General features: G+C 41.1%; 1 protein-coding gene and 1 long non-coding RNA gene across 4 annotated transcripts in view; one reads left to right on the forward strand and one right to left on the reverse strand.

Moving 5' to 3' along the window:
* Positions 1–7,527, reverse strand: part of BLMH (bleomycin hydrolase) — a 43,313-nt gene extending 35,786 nt beyond the window's left edge. The window contains exons 1-6 of one of the 3 annotated variants that reach the window (XM_027130535.1): positions 7,287–7,527; positions 6,747–6,947; positions 3,434–3,543; positions 2,449–2,590; positions 1,559–1,647; positions 131–223 (exon numbers count right to left, since the gene is read on the reverse strand). In XM_027130535.1, the coding sequence (XP_026986336.1) occupies positions 131–223; positions 1,559–1,647; positions 2,449–2,590; positions 3,434–3,543; positions 6,747–6,947; positions 7,287–7,512 (861 nt within the window). In that variant the 5' untranslated portion in view covers positions 7,513–7,527. Of the gene's footprint in view, positions 1–130; positions 224–1,558; positions 1,648–2,448; positions 2,591–3,433; positions 3,544–6,746; positions 6,948–7,259 lie in introns of all 3 variants that reach the window. The other 2 variants (XM_027130534.1, XM_027130533.1) reach the window with 2 other exon arrangements.
* A 22-nt stretch (positions 7,528–7,549) lies between these two features.
* Positions 7,550–19,896, forward strand: LOC113632856 (uncharacterized). Its single transcript, XR_003437969.1, has 3 exons — positions 7,550–7,716; positions 15,632–15,766; positions 19,777–19,896. It is a non-coding gene; the product is annotated as an uncharacterized LOC113632856 (long non-coding RNA).
* The last annotated feature ends 1,182 nt before the right edge of the window (positions 19,897–21,078 follow it).

Raw genomic sequence — 21,078 nt, forward strand, 5'->3', positions numbered from 1 at the left:
CTAAACTAAGTAATTTTCAATTCAATTCAACATTAACTACAATGACCACGCTTCCCAATCAATGTAACACATAGGAATATTCTGAGAGTTCTTTAGAAGGGACACAAAAAATCCAAATAATTGTTATTACCTCCTCCATCATGGCATCCTGTGTGGCTGAGATTTCTCCTTTGGTTGCGCCGCTGTGTACCAGGTTCCTTAGTCGTATACAGAATTCTCTCATCTATGACAGAAACTTATTCAGTTACCCATATTCAACTATAAATGAGCCTAATAGACCAGTGCTAGCTCTATTTTGAAGTATAACTCAGCCAAGACCCCGGGCAAAGTTCATAAAAGCAAATGCATTTTTCCCCAACCAGTCCACTTAAACACAGAGCTAAAAACACTCTCCATAAGGAGAAAAGACATCGATCACTCCCCAAAAATACTAGATGGAACTGCTCCTGCTCTGCAACTGATGGCACCCTCTGTGATACATGTCTGGGGATGGGGAAAACATGTAACTCCATAATGCCATCGCCCTCTGAAAAAGCAAGAGACAAGCTGATTATGCCAGTAAGTCACTCTAATAGACTTTAATTTACAATTTTACTGGTTGTCCATTTCTTCTCTGCAAAATCATTGTGACCATGGCTATGCCAACCCCCAATATACTTTTCATTTTTGTTGTTTTCAATTTTGAGAGATGCCAAAGATAAAGGTGAGTCATAAACCTAACCACCGTGCTAAAGAGAATCTTGCTCCCACCTGAAATGGAATCCAATGCTATACTATTTTTTTTTTTTTTTTCAATGCTGTACTATCAATGACCTTTTAGCCTGTGGATAATAATCCCCAGTTTCCTGGGTGGAAAATAACCTACTTCTAATATTGAGGAAACACATTTACAGTTTATTTTAAAATGTAGTCTTTCTCCCAGGGATGACAAATCCAATTTTAGCCTCATAGATCAAGACAGCAGATTCTGGCAACTCCCAGTTCTTAAAAAAGATGTCTGGCTGGCAGAGCAGCATCCCTGTAGGATTCACAATCCTCCTTGGGAAAATGGGTTATGTAGAGAAGAGAGAATGATTCATTAAGACAACTGAGGCAATAAAAAGCAGTTCAGTGACTACATCAAATGTTAAGTGAATGGATAAACTACACTGATATAGATTGGGGAAGCCGCAGAACTCTGCACACTCTTTGAGGAAGTCTTCCAAAGAGTTCTTTTTGGTTTTACTAGAACATAAAGTTGCCCCAGTCCACCTCCACTAGAACCAAGTTAGCATGCTTGTGGCTGAGAATGGGACTTTCTTTCCTCAGTACCCATAAGAAAATATTAAAATCAATAGAAATAAAAGTGGGAGATTTTTAAAGAGAAGGGAAAAAACCACCCTAATCTCAATTATTTTTAAAGTTAATATGAGACTACATTGCCTTGGATAGACACTGAGTAGCTATCTTGTACATAGACTGTGTATACTGAAATGCCCAGGAATGTCCCTGGAAAATCAGTTAGGAGTTTTAAGGTAAGCATACTACATGCAATCCCACCCTACTCCGTATGCTGTACCTTGTGATTCAGAATATCATTCATCCTTCTGGTTGCCTCTGTTGTATAAGATTCAGGGAAGCACTTCTTAGGGATAACACCATATTTTTCTAAAAGAAAACAAATTTTAATGTTCAATAAAGTAAACGTATACTCCAGTGACAGGAACCCTGGCAAAAATAACTATTGCTTTTTCAAATAGGCCATACTGGGCTTCCCTGGTGGTGCAGTGGTTGAGAGTCCGCCTGCCGATGCAGGGGACACGGGTTCGTGCCCCGGTCCGGGAAAATCCCACATGCTGCGGAGCGGCTGGGCCCGTGAGCCATGGCCGCTGAGCCTGTGCTCCGCAACGGGAGAGGCCACAACAGTGAGAGGCCCGCATACCACAAAAAAAAAAAAAAAAAAAAGGGCCATATTTTGCTAGTCTAACTCAGAAAACTTAATGACCTTACAATATTATTAAACAGGTCATTTAATCTGCCTATTTATCCATTTATCTTGAATTAATTCTGTTCTTTTTAATCTAACACACTTTGTAAAGTATTCAGCATGATGAAGTTTCTCCAAAAGACAATTTTTTGAATGAGGACATTTTCAAACAGTTGCAGTTTCAACGCGTTTCTTGATTACATCAACGGATAAGAGAGAAACTTTTTCATAGAAAGTTAGTTCTACTTAATACAACCTTTTCTTCTCTAACTCAACCTTCACAGTACCTATCTCCTTACCTCTAATTTAAGAAAGGTACTTAATAGGTAAGAGTGTGAGATAAAGGTTCTTAGAGCTAACTGTATACCCCTCTGGGGACCAATTCTACTCTGTACTTAACCACCAAAGAAATGGCCTATGCCTAACTACAGAGCCGTGCTTGATCATGCTGGGTTTCAGTTTCAATAGAAAAAGGCTCTTACCAACAATATTGACAAGCATATCCCATTGTCCTCCATCATTTGCAGGATTCGTAAGCAAATACTGCACCAGCCTACCATCCTCAGGCTCCTTTTTCTGGGCTGTGTCCACAAAAGCATTTAAGAAGAAATAACAGCGTTCAACCTAGAGTAAGAGAAGTTAAATAAAATTAAAGGAGAAGAGAGCTAATATCTTTATTGGCATTATCAACAGAATATGAGTCCTGGAACTACTGTAGACCCAACAGTGTAGGTATTTTTAAACTAAAGTTGGTAATTACATAGCAGTATCTCTAGGGCTTCCCTGGGGGTCCAGTGGTTAAGACTCCGCACTTCCACTGCAGGGAGCATGGGTTCGATCCCTGGTCGGGGAACTAAGATCCCACATGTCACGTGGTGTGTGTGGGGGGAAAAAAAAAAAAAAAAAAGCAGTATCTGGCTTCATGAGAATGTCTGAAGTGTTTTCCTTTATCTGTGTGTACACATTGTAATAGTTTATCCGAATCAAGGCACTGCTTTATTCTGAAACAGAAAAATCTGATATTTAGAGTCTTCAATCAATAAAGATCTAATGGACACATATAACATACACTTTAAAGATAAAAAAACTGGAATAAATTTACTGTTTTTCAGACAAGTATTACCCGGAGAAAGGGAATTAGGTCCTAGAAATACAAATAATCTACTTAAAGGTGCTAAAAGGGGAAATCACTGAAAACAAAATACAAAATTTTAAATAAGAAAGAAACAAGGAAGTAGTAAGGTGAGTCATCAGACTTATTATTTCATTGCAAAAAGTAGCCACCTACCAACCAAAAGTAGTTCTGCCTTTGGAAAGAGTCAACTTTTGATACTTTGGAAATCAGAATAAATGCTCTCCCATCTATAATGGAAGGCAGACTACAACTAGAAAAGCAAGAAACGAAGAGATAGTCCCTACCAAGGTTGATATTGAAACAAAAAGAATATTTCAAGATCAGTCCCATACCTTGTCCCAGAAAAAGAGGTAAGACTGACTAAATTCAAATTCTTCAATATTTAATTTTCTCATGAATGGAAGTCTCATAACATTCAGACAAGAAAAGATCCAGCATCGCCCTGAGAAAAGAAAGCAAATCAAGAAATTATGATGAATGTTCACATAGATTCCATTGTTCCAACTGTATTTCCCAACACTGAATCTATGACAAGATCTTGGACAATTTAAGACCAAATCAGAAAGAGCAGAAAGATACAAAAACAAAAACAAGAAAGGTAGTACTTACTATCTGCAATATATATGCAAAGGTTTATATCCTTAACATATAAAAACATCGCTTTACGTATCACATAAAGAATCAATTACAAATCACCTAAGAAAATTACATTAGAAAAAGAAATACTGGTAGAGAAACATGAGCAAAGATCATGAACAGCTAATTTAATAGTCAAAAAAGATACAAATAGCCAAGAAACATTTTTTTAAAGTTCATCATAAGACACCTGCTAAATGGAGAAACGTTATTTTTCAATTAATAATGCCCAATATTGGCAAGGACCTGGGGAAACAGCATTATTATATACCCTGGATAGGAATCTAAACAGGTAAAAAATATCTGAAGGCAATCTGGCAATATGTGGCAAAACCTTTAAAAAGTCTCCACCCTTTAATGTGGAATATATAGTATATGCTTCAGTATAAGATGACTCTAACATAAGTCAATCCCCATGCCCCCAACGAGAATTTTTTTTTAAGTTATTTAGTTAACTGGATTATATAAACATTTAAAAATACAGATGAAATAGTAACTGTCTGCCTATAATATTTAATTTAGTAGCTTTAATATTTAGATATTTCAAATCATATTAATATAATAAATTGATGCAGAAGCATTGTTTTTTCCACTTTCACATGTCATTTTCACACTGATATACACTTTTCACGTGCATCTTGGCATCAGTGCCTTTACCATTATTAGATCCACTCTTTCAAACAGAACACATCATCCTTCTTCCATCTACTATGTTTGAGTCACAGCAATGCTTTGAATCCATGCATAATGCTGTCCCTAAAAAATGTTATGCCACCACCATATAATCATATTCGTCATTTGTCCTGTAAGTGGATAATCACACACTCCACAATGTCACCATCTTCTGTACTTCTGTACTTCATCTCTCACCAAGTGATCTTTAGAGGTCTATTTACAAGGATATCCAACATTTCCACGTGAGGTCATGTCCTAGAAAAATACTGCATTCAAATTTTCTGCTTTTTAAAAAAACGGATTCAATCAAATGATCTCCATAAGTATCCCAAACTAACATGGATCAAGGTCATTTCAGAGTAATTAATGTCTTTGCCAAAATGTACTTTACTTCAAATTAAATTAACTGAGAATGCTCATTATCAAAGTCTTTATAAAGCCTCACACATAGGGTAACTCTTTTCTAAGGAAGATTCAGAGAGGAAAAACCTTGACTTTTATCTGGGCATAACTTTTTTACTAATATGAAAATACATTCATAATATATTGGTAAGTGAAAAAGGTAGGGAGGTTACCTAACAATATGTAAGGTATCACTTATGTTAAACACACACACACAGAATAAAGACCTGACAGAATACTTACTCATCGGTATTTTGCAAATATTCTACAATTGAACAACAGTAATCTTACACGAAGAAAAAATAATTAAAAATAAGTAACTACACACAGTGTTTTTCAAAAGTCACTAATGGGGCTTCCCTGGTGGCACAGTGGTTAAGAATCCACCTGCCAATGCAGGGGACACGAATTCGAGCCCTGGTCCAGGAAGATCCCACATGCTGCCGACCAACTAAGCCCGTGCACCACAACTACTCAGCCTGCGTTCTACAGCCCGCGAGCCACAACTACTGAAGCCCGCACGCATAGAGCCTGTGCTCCGCAACAAGAGAAGCCACTGCAATGAGAAGCCTGCGCACCACAATGAAGAGTAGCCCCCATTCACCGCAACTAGAGAACAGCCCGCGCGCAGCAATGAAGACCCAACACAGCCAAAAATAAATAAAATAAATAAAATTTTTTTTTAAAAGTCACTAATGACTTAGTATAGCTCATCTCTACCTTGGTTTTATCTGTATGCCACCTCTCTCATAAGCACACTATTATTTTCTAGTGAGGAAATCTGGATGAACTGTTAATGTGAAAACTGCAGGAAAATAACCTACATAGCTCATGTGCTATTTGTACCTCTTGCAAATAAAAGTGACATTACAGGATACATAAGACATGATCTGTTCTAGATGAACATTTCCAGGCTTTTCCCTAAAAGGGCACTGCAATCTAAACCATGTAGGACCACTAATAACATTACTAACTGGATCTAACTGGATAATTTGTAGCCTGACAGGCCACACCACCACAAGCACTTTCTACTGTGGCAAAACATTAATTACAGCAAGATCATAATTTTTTTCTTAAAATTTAAAAATAACCTTTACTGAGGTATAATTTACATACAATAAAATACATCCATGTTATAAATGTACACTTTGAGTTCTGACTGGCTTTAAGCAAGCAGTGATCTACTTTCTGCCAAAATAAATAGACTGGGAGTAGTTTTAAAATGGATAGACTTTAAAAAGTCCTTTTAGTACAATTCTGCCATGAGAATGTCCTTATTTACATTCCTGGATAACCCATCTTTCACTGTAGCTGTTTTTCTGTTTTCTAGTGGTGCTAGATAGCAGATAGCAAAGCAAGAGCTCTTGACCAGCAAGGCATGAGAAATGAGTATTTTTCTGTATTACAAACTAGTCTACTGGTGGTAACTTAGCCCATTAGCACATGTGTTCAAACTGCAACCAAAAGGTACACTTAAAAATAACATTTGATGACATTTTGATGCAATTACATTGTGTCTTTTCCATCCCATACATTTGTACATGGCCTTCAGGGAAACGTGGAGGTGTCCTCTAGGGCATGAACCTTTTTGCATGATCTGTTTCGTACCAAGAACATATATCTCCAAGACATGGGGCTGCAGTCACATAACTTCAAGACAGAATATCGTGAATTACATTCAAACAGATGACCATGGGCTAGTCAGTCACTTTAGTGCTCAAATCAAATATATTAACGAACCACAGAGCACGAAAACAAGTTACAAAGTAACCTTCTTGGACCTGCCTGTACTTGGCGCCTGTTCTCTAAAAATTCACTACAACTTCTTTCTATCCAAACCTCTTCTCCCCAAGGCCATTCTTAGGTAAGACACCACAATGGGACGCTGTCAATAAAGTCAAGGGAAGCGTGCAAGAAGTTTGAAGACCTCACCTGAGCTCTTCTGGTTGGTGACGGGCTTGCCTTCAGGATGCACGGCGTGCTGGAACACATGCTGAACACCCTGGACCGTGGCCCTCTTCAGACAGATGTCCAGGAGGTCGTGGGTGGTGCCGACATTCTGGGCCAGTACGAACTGAGGATCGGAGTTCAGTTTCTGAAGCAGAGCAGCTACCTTCTCCGAATTCAGTCCTGCTAAAAAACCAAACGGGATTGATTATAACATCAAAAAGAGGCTGAGAAGGGCTGATCCGGGACTCCCACACTCGGGCTCTAACTTGGTAAGAGCATCCCGTGGTGACCATAGCAGCGGAGAAGCCCTTCACCGGCGTCCTCGCCCACGATGCTGCCTCCCTCTGGGCCGCTCCAGCCCACCCAGAAAGCTCTACCCTCACCATCGCCCCGGGACCCGGCCCCGGCCCTTCCCCGCCGCCCCGGCCCTTCCCCGCCGCCGGGCCTCCGGGGCGCAGCTGAGTCCCCAGAGGCCACCCGCGCCCCCCGGCTTACCCTCGGCGGGGAGGAGTGGCGCCTCACCCGCGTCGTTCATGGCGCCCACGCTGCCCGGCGGGGGAACGGTAGTTTCGGGGTCCTCAGGCAAGAGCCGGGGCTGCACAGCAGCTCGCTGCCTAAGCGGCCCGACCTGGCTCTCGCACCCCGACCGCCGGAAAGAGGAAACCGGCTCAGCGGTGGCGGACGGCAGAGAGAAACGGGGTCCGCGGAGGGACAAAACTCCCCCCACGCGTTGCTGAGTCAGCGCCATCGGGGCTGGCCCCGCCCGTGGGAGGGCCGAGGGGGCGGGTCGCTGCCGCGCTGCAGCCGCCTGCGCCCCCGCCACGGGCGGGTTCCCCTCGGCTCAGGCCCAAGCTCTCCCTCAGCGCTGCCAGCCGTCGGCCCCGGCGGAGCCGGCGTCCACAGACAGCCGTGATTATGCTTCCTGACCACCGGGGCGCCCGCCTGGGATAAGGTCAGCCCCGAGCGTGGAACTCGAGGGGTTACATGCTGGGCCCGGAGACCGAATACCCTAGCATTGTGAAATTGGCCCCATGAAGCCTTTTCAGAGGCCAAAAGGGGGCTCCAAGGCGGTAGGGCGGGCTCAGGGGCCGCATAATTAAGCACTGGGCTTAGGATGGGTTGACTCGTTTCAGAAATGAACCCGAAAGCTCTTCCAATAGGTATCCTTGGCCGACCAGCCACAGCACTTTCAATGGCAATGTTTTTTGTGTTTGAGGGGAAATGGAATCAAGCTCTTTCTTACCCACTCAGTTGCTACCAGGGTTCAACAAACATACAATTGCTGGAACCTCCCTGGTGGCGCAGTGGTTAAGAATCCGCCTGCCCATGCAGGAGACACGGGTTCGATCCCTGGTCCGGGAAAATCCCACATGCTGTGGAGCAACTAAGCCCATGCAAGCCACAAGTACTGAGCCCGCATGCTGCAACTACTGAAGCCTGCGTGCCTAGAGCCCATGGTCCATAGCAAGAGAAGCCACCACAATGAGAAGCCCACGCACTGCGTGGAAAAGTAGCCCCCGCTCGCGGCAACTAGGGAAAGCCTGCGCGCGGCCAAAAAACCCAAAGCAGACAAAAAAAAAAAAAAAAAAACCAACAACATAAAAAACATACAATTGCTCATTTCGAGGAAACTACCCATTCTGGGCTTCATGGAGTCAGTGAGTGTCTCCTACCTAGCTAAGGGAAGTGACAGAAGTCAGTCTGATGCATCGATACTGTTTGTCCAGCCCTCTACAAAACCTTCAAATGAGCGGGCCCTCGTCCCCAGGCTTTCAGGATAACTGAGAAGTTTAACAAGGTTTTGAGATAGTGAAGCCTTTTTATGTTGTTTTTCGTGCTCTAAAATCTCAAACTTTAGTGAGATGTTGGGATGGGACCCAAAGGTGATGAAACAAATCCAGATAGATCTACCACTGAAAAGCCTGACTCTGCTACTTAGAGCAGTGAGAGTCTTCTGTGGAACCTAGCATGTAGGTCCTAGATTGAAAATAATCTCTGATTCTAAGGAACTCTAATATCGGGAAAAACCATACTCAGACACCAATCAGTCATTTGAGAAATCACAGTCTCTGTGTCCCTAGAGAGACCTAGCCAAAGTTTGGGGATATGACATAGCAACTGTCTCCAACAGGGCCCATCAGCTGTCCCATTCTGAGAATCTTCTGATGTCTGAAGAAAAGGAACAGGTTGAAAATTATGCTGAAAGAAATCATTGGTCCTTTCACAAAATGATGTTCACGCATCCTGCCCAATTCAACTCAAAATTTTATTCAATATCTACCATGTACAGTCACTGGGCAAACTGCTGATGATATGGAGACCTTAAGCTTAACCTTGCCCTTAAGAAACACACAATATAATGAAAAAGATGCAAAATAACTTTTGGAGAATCTGTATTAATATAACAGTAGAGATGTAAAAGCAGTGAGGAAGGAGCTGTTAATTGGACCAGAGGTGCCTGAAAAAAGGGGTCACAGTGAACATAGTCTTAAAGAGTGGATGATGGGCTTTCACAAGGCAAAACACAGAGGAAGGGCATGCAAGGCACCAGCAAAGGCACTGGGGCATTAAAGCATGTGGCAAAATTATGTTCAAGAAACTGTGCATCATAGTCTGATGTGGTTAAGATCAGGGAAGGTGTTGAGATCAGGGACAAAGTGTAGGACTGGAAAGGTAGATTTGGGCCAGAATATGAAGGCTTTTGTATGCCATGCCTGAGTATCTGGACTTTATCTTATGGTTAACTAGAAGCCAATGTAGGTTTTTGAACAAGGGAACCATATGCTCATTTCTATGTAAAGAAAGAAATGCAAGAGCAGTGGGGAGAGTGATTTGGAGGGGAGAGATTCTGGACCTAGGGAAACTAGTTAGAAGGCTAACCCAGCAGTGCACTTGGGGGATGATAGAAGCTTTAAACTGTGGAAAAGGAGGAAGCACAGATAATCTGGAAGTTTTCACTTGAGGAGTGGATGCATGGTGGTGTCCTTAACTTAGAGAAGGAATACAGAAAAATGGATATGTTTGGGAATATGCAAGTGAGTGGGTAATGAAATTAGTTTGGGCCTTGGCAAGTTTGGGATGCCCACAGGACACCCAGGAAAAGAAGTCCAGGAGGCAGATTAAAAGATGTCTAGAATTACACAGGTCTTCGAACCATGAAAGTCAACGAGGTTGCACAGGGAAAGAGAATAAAGAAGAAAAAGATGAGCGCCAAGATTGTACCCTGGGCAGCTGCATGCCGTTGTGCAGGGTGTTAATGGCACAAGGGTACCAGGCTGAGGGGGGTGAATGGGACCTGAAGCCACATGCCCTGGCCCAGGGCTGCGCCCAATCAGAGTATGGTGAACCTTTTACTGCTTGTTACAAGGATGCCATAAGGGGGTACCATTAACTCTGGAAATAGTGGCATTAAAGAATGGGTGAAGACAGAGAAGCTAGCAGTAAATCACAGAAAGAGCACTGAGAGAGGGAGGAGAAGACCCGTAGAGTTATGCCCTGGAATCCCAGGAAGGCAAGGAGAAGATCGTGAATGGGACTGAAAGCTCCAGAAAAGTTTGGTAGCTACGTCAGAGGCAACCTTAGAGAGGACAGCGTCAGTGAATGGTGGGGTGGGCAGAAGCCGCCACACTGCAGTAAGTTGAGAGGGAAGGAAATACCAGGGAAGGTCTTTTGGGAGAAAAGGAAAACTGATGTCTACCTGGAGAGTGAAAGGCAGGAACCAGTACAGATGAGAGATTAGATATGTGGCAGAGAAGGTACCATGGCTAGAATATAAGCACTGGAAAAGAGGAAGGATGGAATCACTGGAGAAGGTGGAGGGGCCAGTTTTACTGCTACCCTTTTCATGCCAATGACTACATTTCCCCACCCCATGCCCAGAAATTCCTATCATCATCACTTTGCCAGGTCTCCTGCTCTGCCCTCATTGCCAGGGTGTCACCCTTAGTACCAGTTTCCCACCGAGCAACTCACACCCATACACTCGGCCCGTGTGTGGGCACGGAGAAGAAGAGCAGAGGAAAGCTGGTTTTGCAATGGGTCTGCCCCAGATGACCAAACCAGGAAGACGTTTCCCTAAGAGTAGGATTGTTCAGACCTACCCCTGTAACTCCATCCAGAAAAGATACTGTTGAGCCCTGTGACATCTCATGGAACAAAGCTACAAGAAGCAGGATTCTAGCATGAATCCACAATTTTAGAAAAGAAAATGCATATAAATTCAGTGAGTGGCATCACCTGCCTTTGCAGATATGCCTTCTGCCTATTGCTTCTATGGGGCTTCCCTAGTTAAACAGATCCAGTGTCAAGGCAAATTAAAAAATAATACTAAAAATATGTAGAGAGCTCCTAAGCATCAGTAGGAAAAAGACAAAAAATCCAATAAAAAATGGAAAAAAGACCTAAACAGGCATTTCACACAAAAGGAAGAATGAATGGCAACAGGAATGTTGGAAATGCACAATAAAATTTTAATAAGATGCCATGTTATCTCTTGATAGGCAAAAGTTTTAAAGGCAGGTATTAAAAAGTAATATTGGCAATCGTTACATACTGCTTGAGGAGATATGAATAATATTACCAAGTTGGAAAACATTTGTCAATATTTGTAAAGTTGAAGATGCAAGTACTCTATAGCCCAGAAACTTTATTCGTGGGTTTGTATTCGAAAACTACACTGTCCAGTATGGTAGCCACTAGCCACTAGCCACTTGTGGCTATTTAAATTTATTCATTAAGATTAAAGTTAAAAATCTACTTTCTCAATAGTAGTAGTCACATTCCAAGTGCTCAGTAATGACGTGCGGCTACTATATTGGAGAGCATAGATACAGAACTCTTTCATCATCAGAGTAAGTTCCATTGGACAGCCCTGCCCTAGAGAAATTCTTGCATACGTGCCCTAGGCGTCACAGTCATGACTGTTTATGTGAGCATTGCTGGTGATTGCATAGAACCTGGAAAAAACCCAATAGTTCATCAACAGGAGTGTGTGTGAATTGTGACATATTCATACAATGGACTACTACAGAGAAGATGAAAATCAACGTGGGTGAATTTCAGAAACATAATGTTGAGTGCAAAGAGCAAATTGCAAAGCAAATGACACACAACCACTTTTTAAAAGTTCAACAACAAACAAAATTACATAATGTATTGTTTAGACATACAGACATACGTGGTAAAAGAATTTGTTTTTAAAACAAGGGAATATACAAGCAGCTCATGCAGCTCAATATCAAAAAAACAAACAACCCAATCCCACTACTGGGCATATACCCTGAGAAAACCGTAATTCAAAAAGAGTCATGTACCACAATGTTCATTGCAGCTCTATTTACAATAGCCATGACATGGAAGCAACCTAAGTGTCCATCGACAGATGAATGGATAAAGAAGATGTGGCACATATATACAATGGAATATTACTCAGCCATAAAAAGAAATGAAATTGAGTTATTTGTGGTGAGGTGGATGGACCTAGAGTCTGTCATACAGAGTGAAGTAAGTCAGAAAGAGAAAAACAAATACCATATGCTAACACATATGTATGGAATCTAAAAAAAAAAGTTCTGAAGAACCTAAGAGCAGGACAGGAATAAAGATGCAGATGTAGAGAATGGACTTGAGGACTCGAGGAGGGGGAAGGGTAAGCTGGGATGAAGTGAGAGAGTGGCATGGACATATATACACTACCAAATGTAAAATAGATAGCTAGTGGGAAGCAGCTGCATAGCACAGGGAGATCAGCTCGGTGCTTTGTGACTACCTAGAGGGGTGGGATAGGGAGGGTGGAAGGGAGACGCAGGAGGGAGGAGATATGGGGATGTATGTATATGTATAGCTGATTCACTTTGTTACACAGCAGCAACTAACACAACAATGTAAAGCAATTATAATCCAATGAAGATGTTAAAAAAAGAAAACAAGGGAATATTAAACATCGAATTTAAGGTAGTGTTTGCCTTTGGGAAAGAGACACAGCCAGCTTCAAAGATATTGGCAATATTGCGTTTCTTAAACTGGTGGTGGGTACGTGGGTTTTCATCTTATTTGTTACACCTGATTTCATACGTTATCTATATTTTTGTATATATGAAATATTTCTTCTTAAAAAGGTCACTCTAGCTGCAGTGTAAATGAGAGACTGAAGGGAGATGGGAATGTAAGCCAGAGACCTGTTCGGAGACTATAATTGTCCAGGCAAAAGGTGACTGGTGACCTTGATCAAGAGGGCAGTAGTGGAGATGAAAGGAAGTGGATGAAAATGGGATATGTTTTGGAGGTGAATCACCCTAACCCCAATCCTAACCCTAACCATTATGCTCTGGTAGAGATTTGCATGGTGTAATGTGGAGCATGAAAGAGGAATATGTAAGTCAGACCGGGAGGTTTAGGGAGAGCTCCTTGGAAGAGAGGAGAAATGATTTGAATTTGGGGCAATTAAGGGTTTGTTAAATGATAATGATTGAGGAAAGGCATTCTACCTGGAGGTAATTCTTCTTTTAAGAAGAATTTAAGGCAGCAAGTCTCTGTCTGGGAACTGAAGACACTGAGCATGGTTGGAACTAAAGAGCGAGAAGGCAGGGGCCAAACGCGGAGAGCCCATTGTGTCCATTGGGGGTTAAGACCTTATTCTGGAAGATGCAGGGAAATTGCCCTTGTTTTTCTTTCCTTTTGCCAGATCCTTGTGAACAACAACAGAATAAGGAACCGATATAACGCTGTGAAGATCTAGCCACAAGGAGGCCCTAGCTGGGCTACTCTGAGAATGCTTCTCTTTGAACTAATCGTTTTTAGAAAATGATCACCCGTGATCACCAAAACCTAAATTGTAGAATCACAGAAAGATTGAGATGAGTATGAAAGGAAAAGAAAGGCACATGGAAGAGAAAATGATAGAGATGAAAAAGGAGAAATTGGACTTGAGAGAAAATAATAAGCATCATTGGAGACCATAGATCCCGGTTTCCTTTTAGGAATGCTGTTAGACTGGTTTTCCTTAATGGGGCAATGAACAAAACCAGAGCTTTCTTTATTTCTTCTTTTGTTCATGAACTACATTCTTTGCTATCTTAAGCAAATATTTAAGTGTAATAATTATGACATTCTTGTACTCTTTTCAGAGGTGTTTCTTGAGACAAAGTATAAAAATCTGAGAAATATAGTTAATACGAAGGAGGTGGTGACTCAAATCCACCTTTTCTAATGCACATTCTTTATAATATTTTCTCATCAGATTCCCATTTGTGCATCTCATTCTATTTTTCTTTCATTTAATTTTCTTTCTTCCTTGTTCCAAGAATAATTCATCAGATAAAAGTAAAACTGGACACATTCACAGGGCAAATAAAAAACTAAAAGAAGATAATATGCATCTCACCCTGAAAGTAGATGAAAAACTTGTCCTCTCTTTTAAGGACTAAAAAAAGAAAAGAATATGTTCCTTAAAAGCTCTCTCTTAGAAAGCCTGGTTTCTTCTCTTAAATAAGAAAAGCAATGTGGAGTTAAGAGGCAAAGGTTTGAAGTTCATTCGACCTTGTTTTTAAGTCCCAACTCCTGTTTATAGGTGTAAAAAATCATTTAATCTGAGGCTCAGTTTCTTCTGTAAAGTGGCATAGTAGCTATAATAGCTAAAATTCAGTGAGTGCTTAGTGTGACTTACAGTGTACACGTCTCAGCTCATTTAATCCTCATAGTAACCATAAGTCAGGAGGTAGATTCTATTTCTATCCCCATTTTATAGATGAGGGAATGCAGGAACAGAGAGGTTAGGTAACTTGCCTATCACCACACAGCTAGTAAAGTGGTAGAATTTGGATATATACCTAGGTAGTCTGATTCCAGAGACTAAGAGTTCAGGCTCTCTAAGCCTAAGGATCAAAAGATATAATGTAAGTGAAAGAATTTTGAAACAAGTACTTGAGACATGTCAGTTTAAATAATAAACTTGCAGATTTATAAATTGCTGAACGTTATTTTTCAATTTGCAATGAAGTAACCATTGTGGATATTCCATTTGTGGATGGTTTAGTTTTATGGGTGCTTTTACTCTAGGCTTTGACAAATAGAACATAATCAGGAAGTTTTTCTTGGGCCCATACATATGCAGCTGTTAAGTTTTCGCATTGGCCCATTTTAATTGGTCTAATATAGGTAGAAAATCAGGATAACCACTCATCATGACAAAACAAAGTCAATGATAGAAGCCTTAATAGCTTAATAGATGCTTAACTTTTTTAAAAATTAATTTATTTTATTTATTTATTTTGGCTGTGTTGGGTCTTCGTTGCTGCACACGGGCTTTCTCTAATTGCGGCAAGCGGGGGCTACTCTTCATTGCAGTGCGCGGGCTTCTCATTGTGGTGGCTTCTCTTGCTGCAGAGCATGGGCTCTAGACGCATGGGCTCAGTAGTTGTGGCTCACGGGCTCTAGGAGCACAGGCTCAGTAGTTGTGGCGCACGGGCTTAGTTGCTCCGCAGCATGTGGGATCTTCCTGGACCAGGGATCGAACCCGTGTTCCCTGAACTGGCAGGCAGATTCTCAACCACTGCGCCACCAGGGAAGTCCCAAGATGCTTAACTTAATAGCATTGTGGAATCGTAAAACACATTATGCCTACATCTAGAGTGATTGAAAGAGGTTGTGCAGAAATCTTAAGCAGAAATATGAAATTGTTAATAAATCGTTAAATATTTTCTTAAAAACAAATATGATCCACATGTCAGATTGGGGCAAAGTCCTTTAGACTGGTGATTTCCAAGTGAGCCAAGTTTGTTATTAAACACTTTTATGAGTACCATAACTATAAAATTCAGGAATTCAAGGCTATGATTCTTTATCGACACCAAAGTCTATATCCTCTTTAGTGCAGTGTTTTAAATGATGCCCTTGAGCTGCCTATAAACTGCCTACAAATGACAGCTGGAGTGAAAAATGACCTGTTTTGGGATGAGAATCTGTTGCAAGAGGAACATACAGTTTGCAGAATGACGCACAAGGAGGTAAGGCTTCCTAAGTTTTGTTACCATTAAATTATTTTTTTAAATGTCAGTCATATAATATGAGGACTCGCAGGATCTTAGAGATTATCTTTTGGTATAGTCCCTTAGTTCAGAGTCTCTGAAAGATTATGTGACACCCTTGAGCTGAGCAGCTCTTTAGTGGCTGAGCCAGGAGGAGAGGCCTGTTTTTCTGTTCGTACATGTGGTAGCTTCATGTACATCTGGTAGCTGAAACTTTTCCATGAGCAATGTTGAATATATGCAGCAGAGTTGCATTACAGCTATAGGAATCCAGCTACTCCCTTTGACCCGGCTCATGTTCAGTGATACAAGTGGGTTGCAGCTTACTCAGAGATAAAGTTCCAAAGTCAGGCAAAAATAGACTATAGTCAACACTATCCTTGGAAATTCTTTGGGAAAGTATCACTTCAGAGACCCAAACACCTCCTCTTAATAAGCACTGCAGGGCAGGTTTCTATTCCAGTATGGGAAGAGATTGCTGTTTCTTCGGTTGAGAACCAAATGAAGTAGTTGGCAAATCTGTGAGCACTAGATTCTTCCTCAGCACATGAGATGCTCACACTTTGAGAGCCATGAGGGAATTAACTGGGACTGGCCAGGGGAGCTGATTCTCCTCCTCATCTCATGCTCACTTCAGGGCACATGTTCTTTCAGTTGAATGGCAGGTCTCATTGCAGGCACTTTTAAGTTGTTCTTCCTGTCTGTCTGTCTCTCTCTCTCCGCACCCCTCCTTTTTTACCCATCCTCTTTTTCCTCCCTATCTCCTAAATCTAATTTCGATTTGAATTCAAATGTTAAATGTGTTGCTTATAGGGATTAAATGAGTTTATATATGTTTGTTCCTGCCATGTAGGAAGTACTATATAAGTTAGTCATTAATGTAAGAGGCAATTTTGTCTAATGGTTAAAGACCCAGGAACCATACAACCTTGGTCTCAATTCTTATTCAGCCACTAACAAACTGTGTGACCCAGGACGTGTGACTTAAATTCTCTGTGCCTCAGTTTTCCTCCCCTGTAAAATGGGTGTGATAAAAATAGAACCCTTCTTATGTGATTGTTATAAAAATTAAGTAAGTTATACATAAGGTGCTTAGCATAGTACAATATAAGGGAAGTGTTTATTGGAGTATAACTATTGCTATGTGATGTCACTATACTCAGGTAACTCAGAGAACTCAGTTTTGAGAAGTTCTAAAAATTACATGTGTTAGTTTAATTTCTCATCTCCTATCTCAATTCTTACTGGCATACAGTGATTACCCATAAGGCAAAAGGGCTGAATGATTGTCCTGTACAAAACCGAGAGCAATTGTAGTACTCACCTAGAGCCAAAATCATCATAAATAATGATATCACTACCTGTCTCACAGAGTGACTGTGAGGATCAAACAAGACATGTGTAAAATGTTTTATAAACTATAAGGTAACATGAAAATGTAAGAGATTGCTGTTAATACCTATAATTTAAACAGAGGCTGACACTATTGTTACTACCAAGATTGCCCAGAGAAATAAAGACAAATAATTCATGAGTTTCCGCAGCAACACTTTAGGAATCTGTTGGCAGGAACACCAGATCTCCAATTTTTTCTTAATATGTACACAATCCTCTGAGAGCACAGGTTTTTGAGAATTCACAGTAGTGTCCTTCATGTTTTCTAGTATTACATACAAAAAAACTACCCATGATGTTTGCTATACAACAACCTTGATGTTTCAGAGATAGGCTCTTGAAAAAAGATTATATGAGTGTTAAGGAATTTGTCATTAACATATAGATTTTATTTTCTGTAGTTGCTGGCATGAGATTAAGTATAATTTGTCTTTTTTAATAAAATGAAACAAATGAATTAATTTTTTTCTAGCTGCACTACTGCTGCCCTATTTCCTTAAAGATGTGTTGTCAATAGAGGTAAGTCTATTCCGAGGGAAAATTATGATTTTACTGCAGGTTATTCAGCATTTTATATGACTCAGGGTCCCTGGTGGGAGGGATGGGGATTATTATGAACTTGCCCTTGAAATTAAGCAGTATTTCATTAAACTAGATTAAACTTTCCCCTGAATTCTTATTATAATGAAAGTTTTCTGAGTATTTGAATTATGCCAATGAAAATACCTGTGTTAGGATAGGCTAAGTTATGCTGCAGTAACAAATTAACCCTAAAGAATAGTGGTTTAACACAAGGATCTACTTCTCACTTACATGTGAGCAGGCAGCTCTATTCCACATCATTATTCAAATCCCAGACTAACAGATGTTCTCCCCAGTTGCCATGTCAGAGGAAGGAAGAAGTGAAAGAATATGCATCCATTCTGCTTTGCTTTGTCTGAAAGTGACACCGTTAATTCTATCCATAGCCCCTTGACTAGAACTATTCACATGGGCTAGTTAATGGCAAGCGAGCAGGGAAATGTGAAGAGCACAAGGATATTCAATGAATGATGAATATCTCTGCTACAACCCCCAAACTCCTAAAGCAGTAAGATGTTCTCAATCGCTTTCTGGTAGCTTTATCCTAATCCTTAGTCTCCAAGATACTGCAATGTAGAGGAAGGAGCATGGACTGTGGGGTCAAACTGCCTTGAGTTCAAATCCCAACTACACCTCCTGCTAGTTGTGTGAGTTTGAGCATGTTGTTTTGTTTCTCTAATCCTCAGTTTCCTCATCTGTAAAGCGGGGATTCCAACACCTACCTGTTAGGGTTGTTGCAACAACAGGAAATTATGAGAGAGGTGGTTTGTCTTTGTTATTCAACTTTTGCCCCTTCTGTGATAGCTTCTCTCCTACTCCAGGTCCCAGGCTTTGGATCAGCTTGGTATGAATTCCAGCTTAGTCCCTCTCTATTACTTAGTTAAGCATTCTGAGCCCAAGTGTCCTCATCATCAAAGTTGAGACAATCATGACTACTTTGTAGGGTTGTTCACAGGATCAAGTAATGCAGGTAAGGTCCTCAGCACAGCGCAGGCATACTTTGTTTTATTGCCCTTCGCTGTATTGAGCGTCACAGATATTGCGATTTTTACAAATTGAAGGCTTGTGGCAACCCTGCATCGAGCAAGTCTATTGGTGCCATTTTTCCAACAGCATTTGCACACTTTGTGTCTCTGTGTCACATTTTGGTAATTCTCACAATATTTCAAACTTTTTCATTATTATTATATTTGTTATGGTGATCTGTTATCAGTGATCTTTGATGTTACTTTTGTAATTGTTTTGGGGTGCCACAAACTGTGCCCATATGAGACAGCAAACAGTTGATAAGTGTTGAGTGTGTTCTGACTGCTCCATCGACCAAGCTGTTCCCCTGTTTCTCTCTCTCCTCAGGCCTCCCTATTCCCCGAGACACAACAGTATTGAAATTAGGCCAATTAATAACCCTACAGTGCCCTCGAAGTATTCAAATGAAGGGAGATGCGCGTATCTCTTACTTTAAGCTTAACGAGGAAGGCATGTCAAAAACCAAGATAGGGGCTTCCCTGGTGGCGCAGTGGTTGAGAGTCCGCCTGCCGATGCAGGGGACGCGGGTTCATGCCCCGGTCCAGGAAGATCCCACATGCCGCGGAGCGGCTGGGCCCGTGAGCCATGGCCGCTGAGCCTGCGCGTCCGGAGCCTGTGCTCTGCAAAGGGAGAGGCCACAACAGTGAGAGGCCCGCGTACCACAAAAAACAAAAAAGAAAACAAAACAAAAGATCAGAAACTGCTTGGAAATATTTCTAACGCTTTTGGGGATTATACTCATAATCTAATCTAAAGATTATGAACTAGCACAATCATTACTGGGGCCAACATTTCAAAATTCGCCAAAGCTAGCACCAGGAGAGTATTATACACATAAAATTGAGAAACAGATCAACTTTACTTCAGAAAATAACAGTCCTACAGAGTATTGCTCTCATTATTTAGCTAGTATAAGGGTCAGTCTGTCTCACTGAGGCATGTATCTATCTTTGCGCTATTAACATCTTATCTGAAATGCTTTCCAGTTTTTTGGTACCTGTTGAAAACCTGTGCTCTATAAATGGAACAACAAAGCCTGGATGACAGCACATCTGTTTACAACATAGTTTACTGAATATTCGAAGCCCACTGTTGAGATCTATGGCTCAGAAGAAAAGATTCCTTTCAAAATATTGACAATGTTCATTGACAATGCACCTGGTCACCAAGAGCTCTAATGGAGATATACAATGAGATTAATGCTGTTTTCATGCCTGCTAACACAACATCCACTCTGCAGCCCATGGATCAAGGAGTAATTTCAACTTTCAAATCTTATTATTTAAGGAATACATTTCATAAGGCTATAGCTGCCATCGATAGTAATTCCTCTGATGCATCTGGGCAAAGTCAATTGAAAACCTTCTGGAAAGTAGTCACCATTCTAGATGCCACTAAGAACATTCATGATTCATGGGAAGAGATCAAAATATCAACATTAACGGGAATTTGGAAGAAGTTGATTCCAACCCTCATGGATGACTGAGGGGATCAAGACTTCAGTGGACAAAGTAACTGCAGATGTGGTGGAAATAGGAAGAGAACTAGAATTAGAAGTGGAGCCTGAAGATGTGATGAATTGCTGCAATCTCATAATAAAACTTTCATGGGTGAGGAGTTGCTCCTTATGGATGAGCAAAGAAAATGGTTTCTTGAGATGGAATCTACTCCTGGTGAAGATGCTATGAAGATTGTTGAAATGACAAGAAAGGATTTAGAACATTACATAAACTTAGTTGATAAAGCAGTGGCAGAGTTTGAGAGGATTGACTACAATTTTGAAAGAAGTTCTACTGCAGGTAAAATGCTATCAAACAGCATTGCCTGCTATGGAGAAGTCACTCGTGAAAGAAAGAATCAATTGATGTGGCACACTTCATTGTTCATTACTGCCTTATTTTAAGCAATGGCTACAGCCGCCCCAACCTTTCAGCAGCAATCATCCTGATCAGTCAGCAGCCAAGAACATTGAGGCAGGACCCTTCACCAGCAAAAAGATTACATACAACTCACTGAAGCCTCAGATGATGGTTAGCATTTTTCAGCAATAAAGTTTTGGGTTTTTTTCTCTGCTGCACCCCGCAGCATGTGGGAATCTTATGTCCCCCGACCAGGGATCGAACGCGCACCCCCTGCATTGGCAGCCCGGAGTCGTAACCACTGGACTGCCAGGGAAGTCCCGGCAATAAAGTATATTTAAATTAAGGTATGTACATCGTTTCTAGACATAATGCTAGTGCACATTTAATAGACTACAGTGAAGTGTAACCTAACTTTTATATGCACCG

This window comes from Aethalodelphis obliquidens, unplaced genomic scaffold (genome assembly GCF_003676395.1).
Source record: "Aethalodelphis obliquidens isolate GAN/ISIS:26980383/991018 unplaced genomic scaffold, ASM367639v1 scaffold38, whole genome shotgun sequence".
In the NCBI taxonomy this organism is placed as follows: domain Eukaryota; kingdom Metazoa; phylum Chordata; class Mammalia; order Artiodactyla; family Delphinidae; genus Aethalodelphis; species Aethalodelphis obliquidens.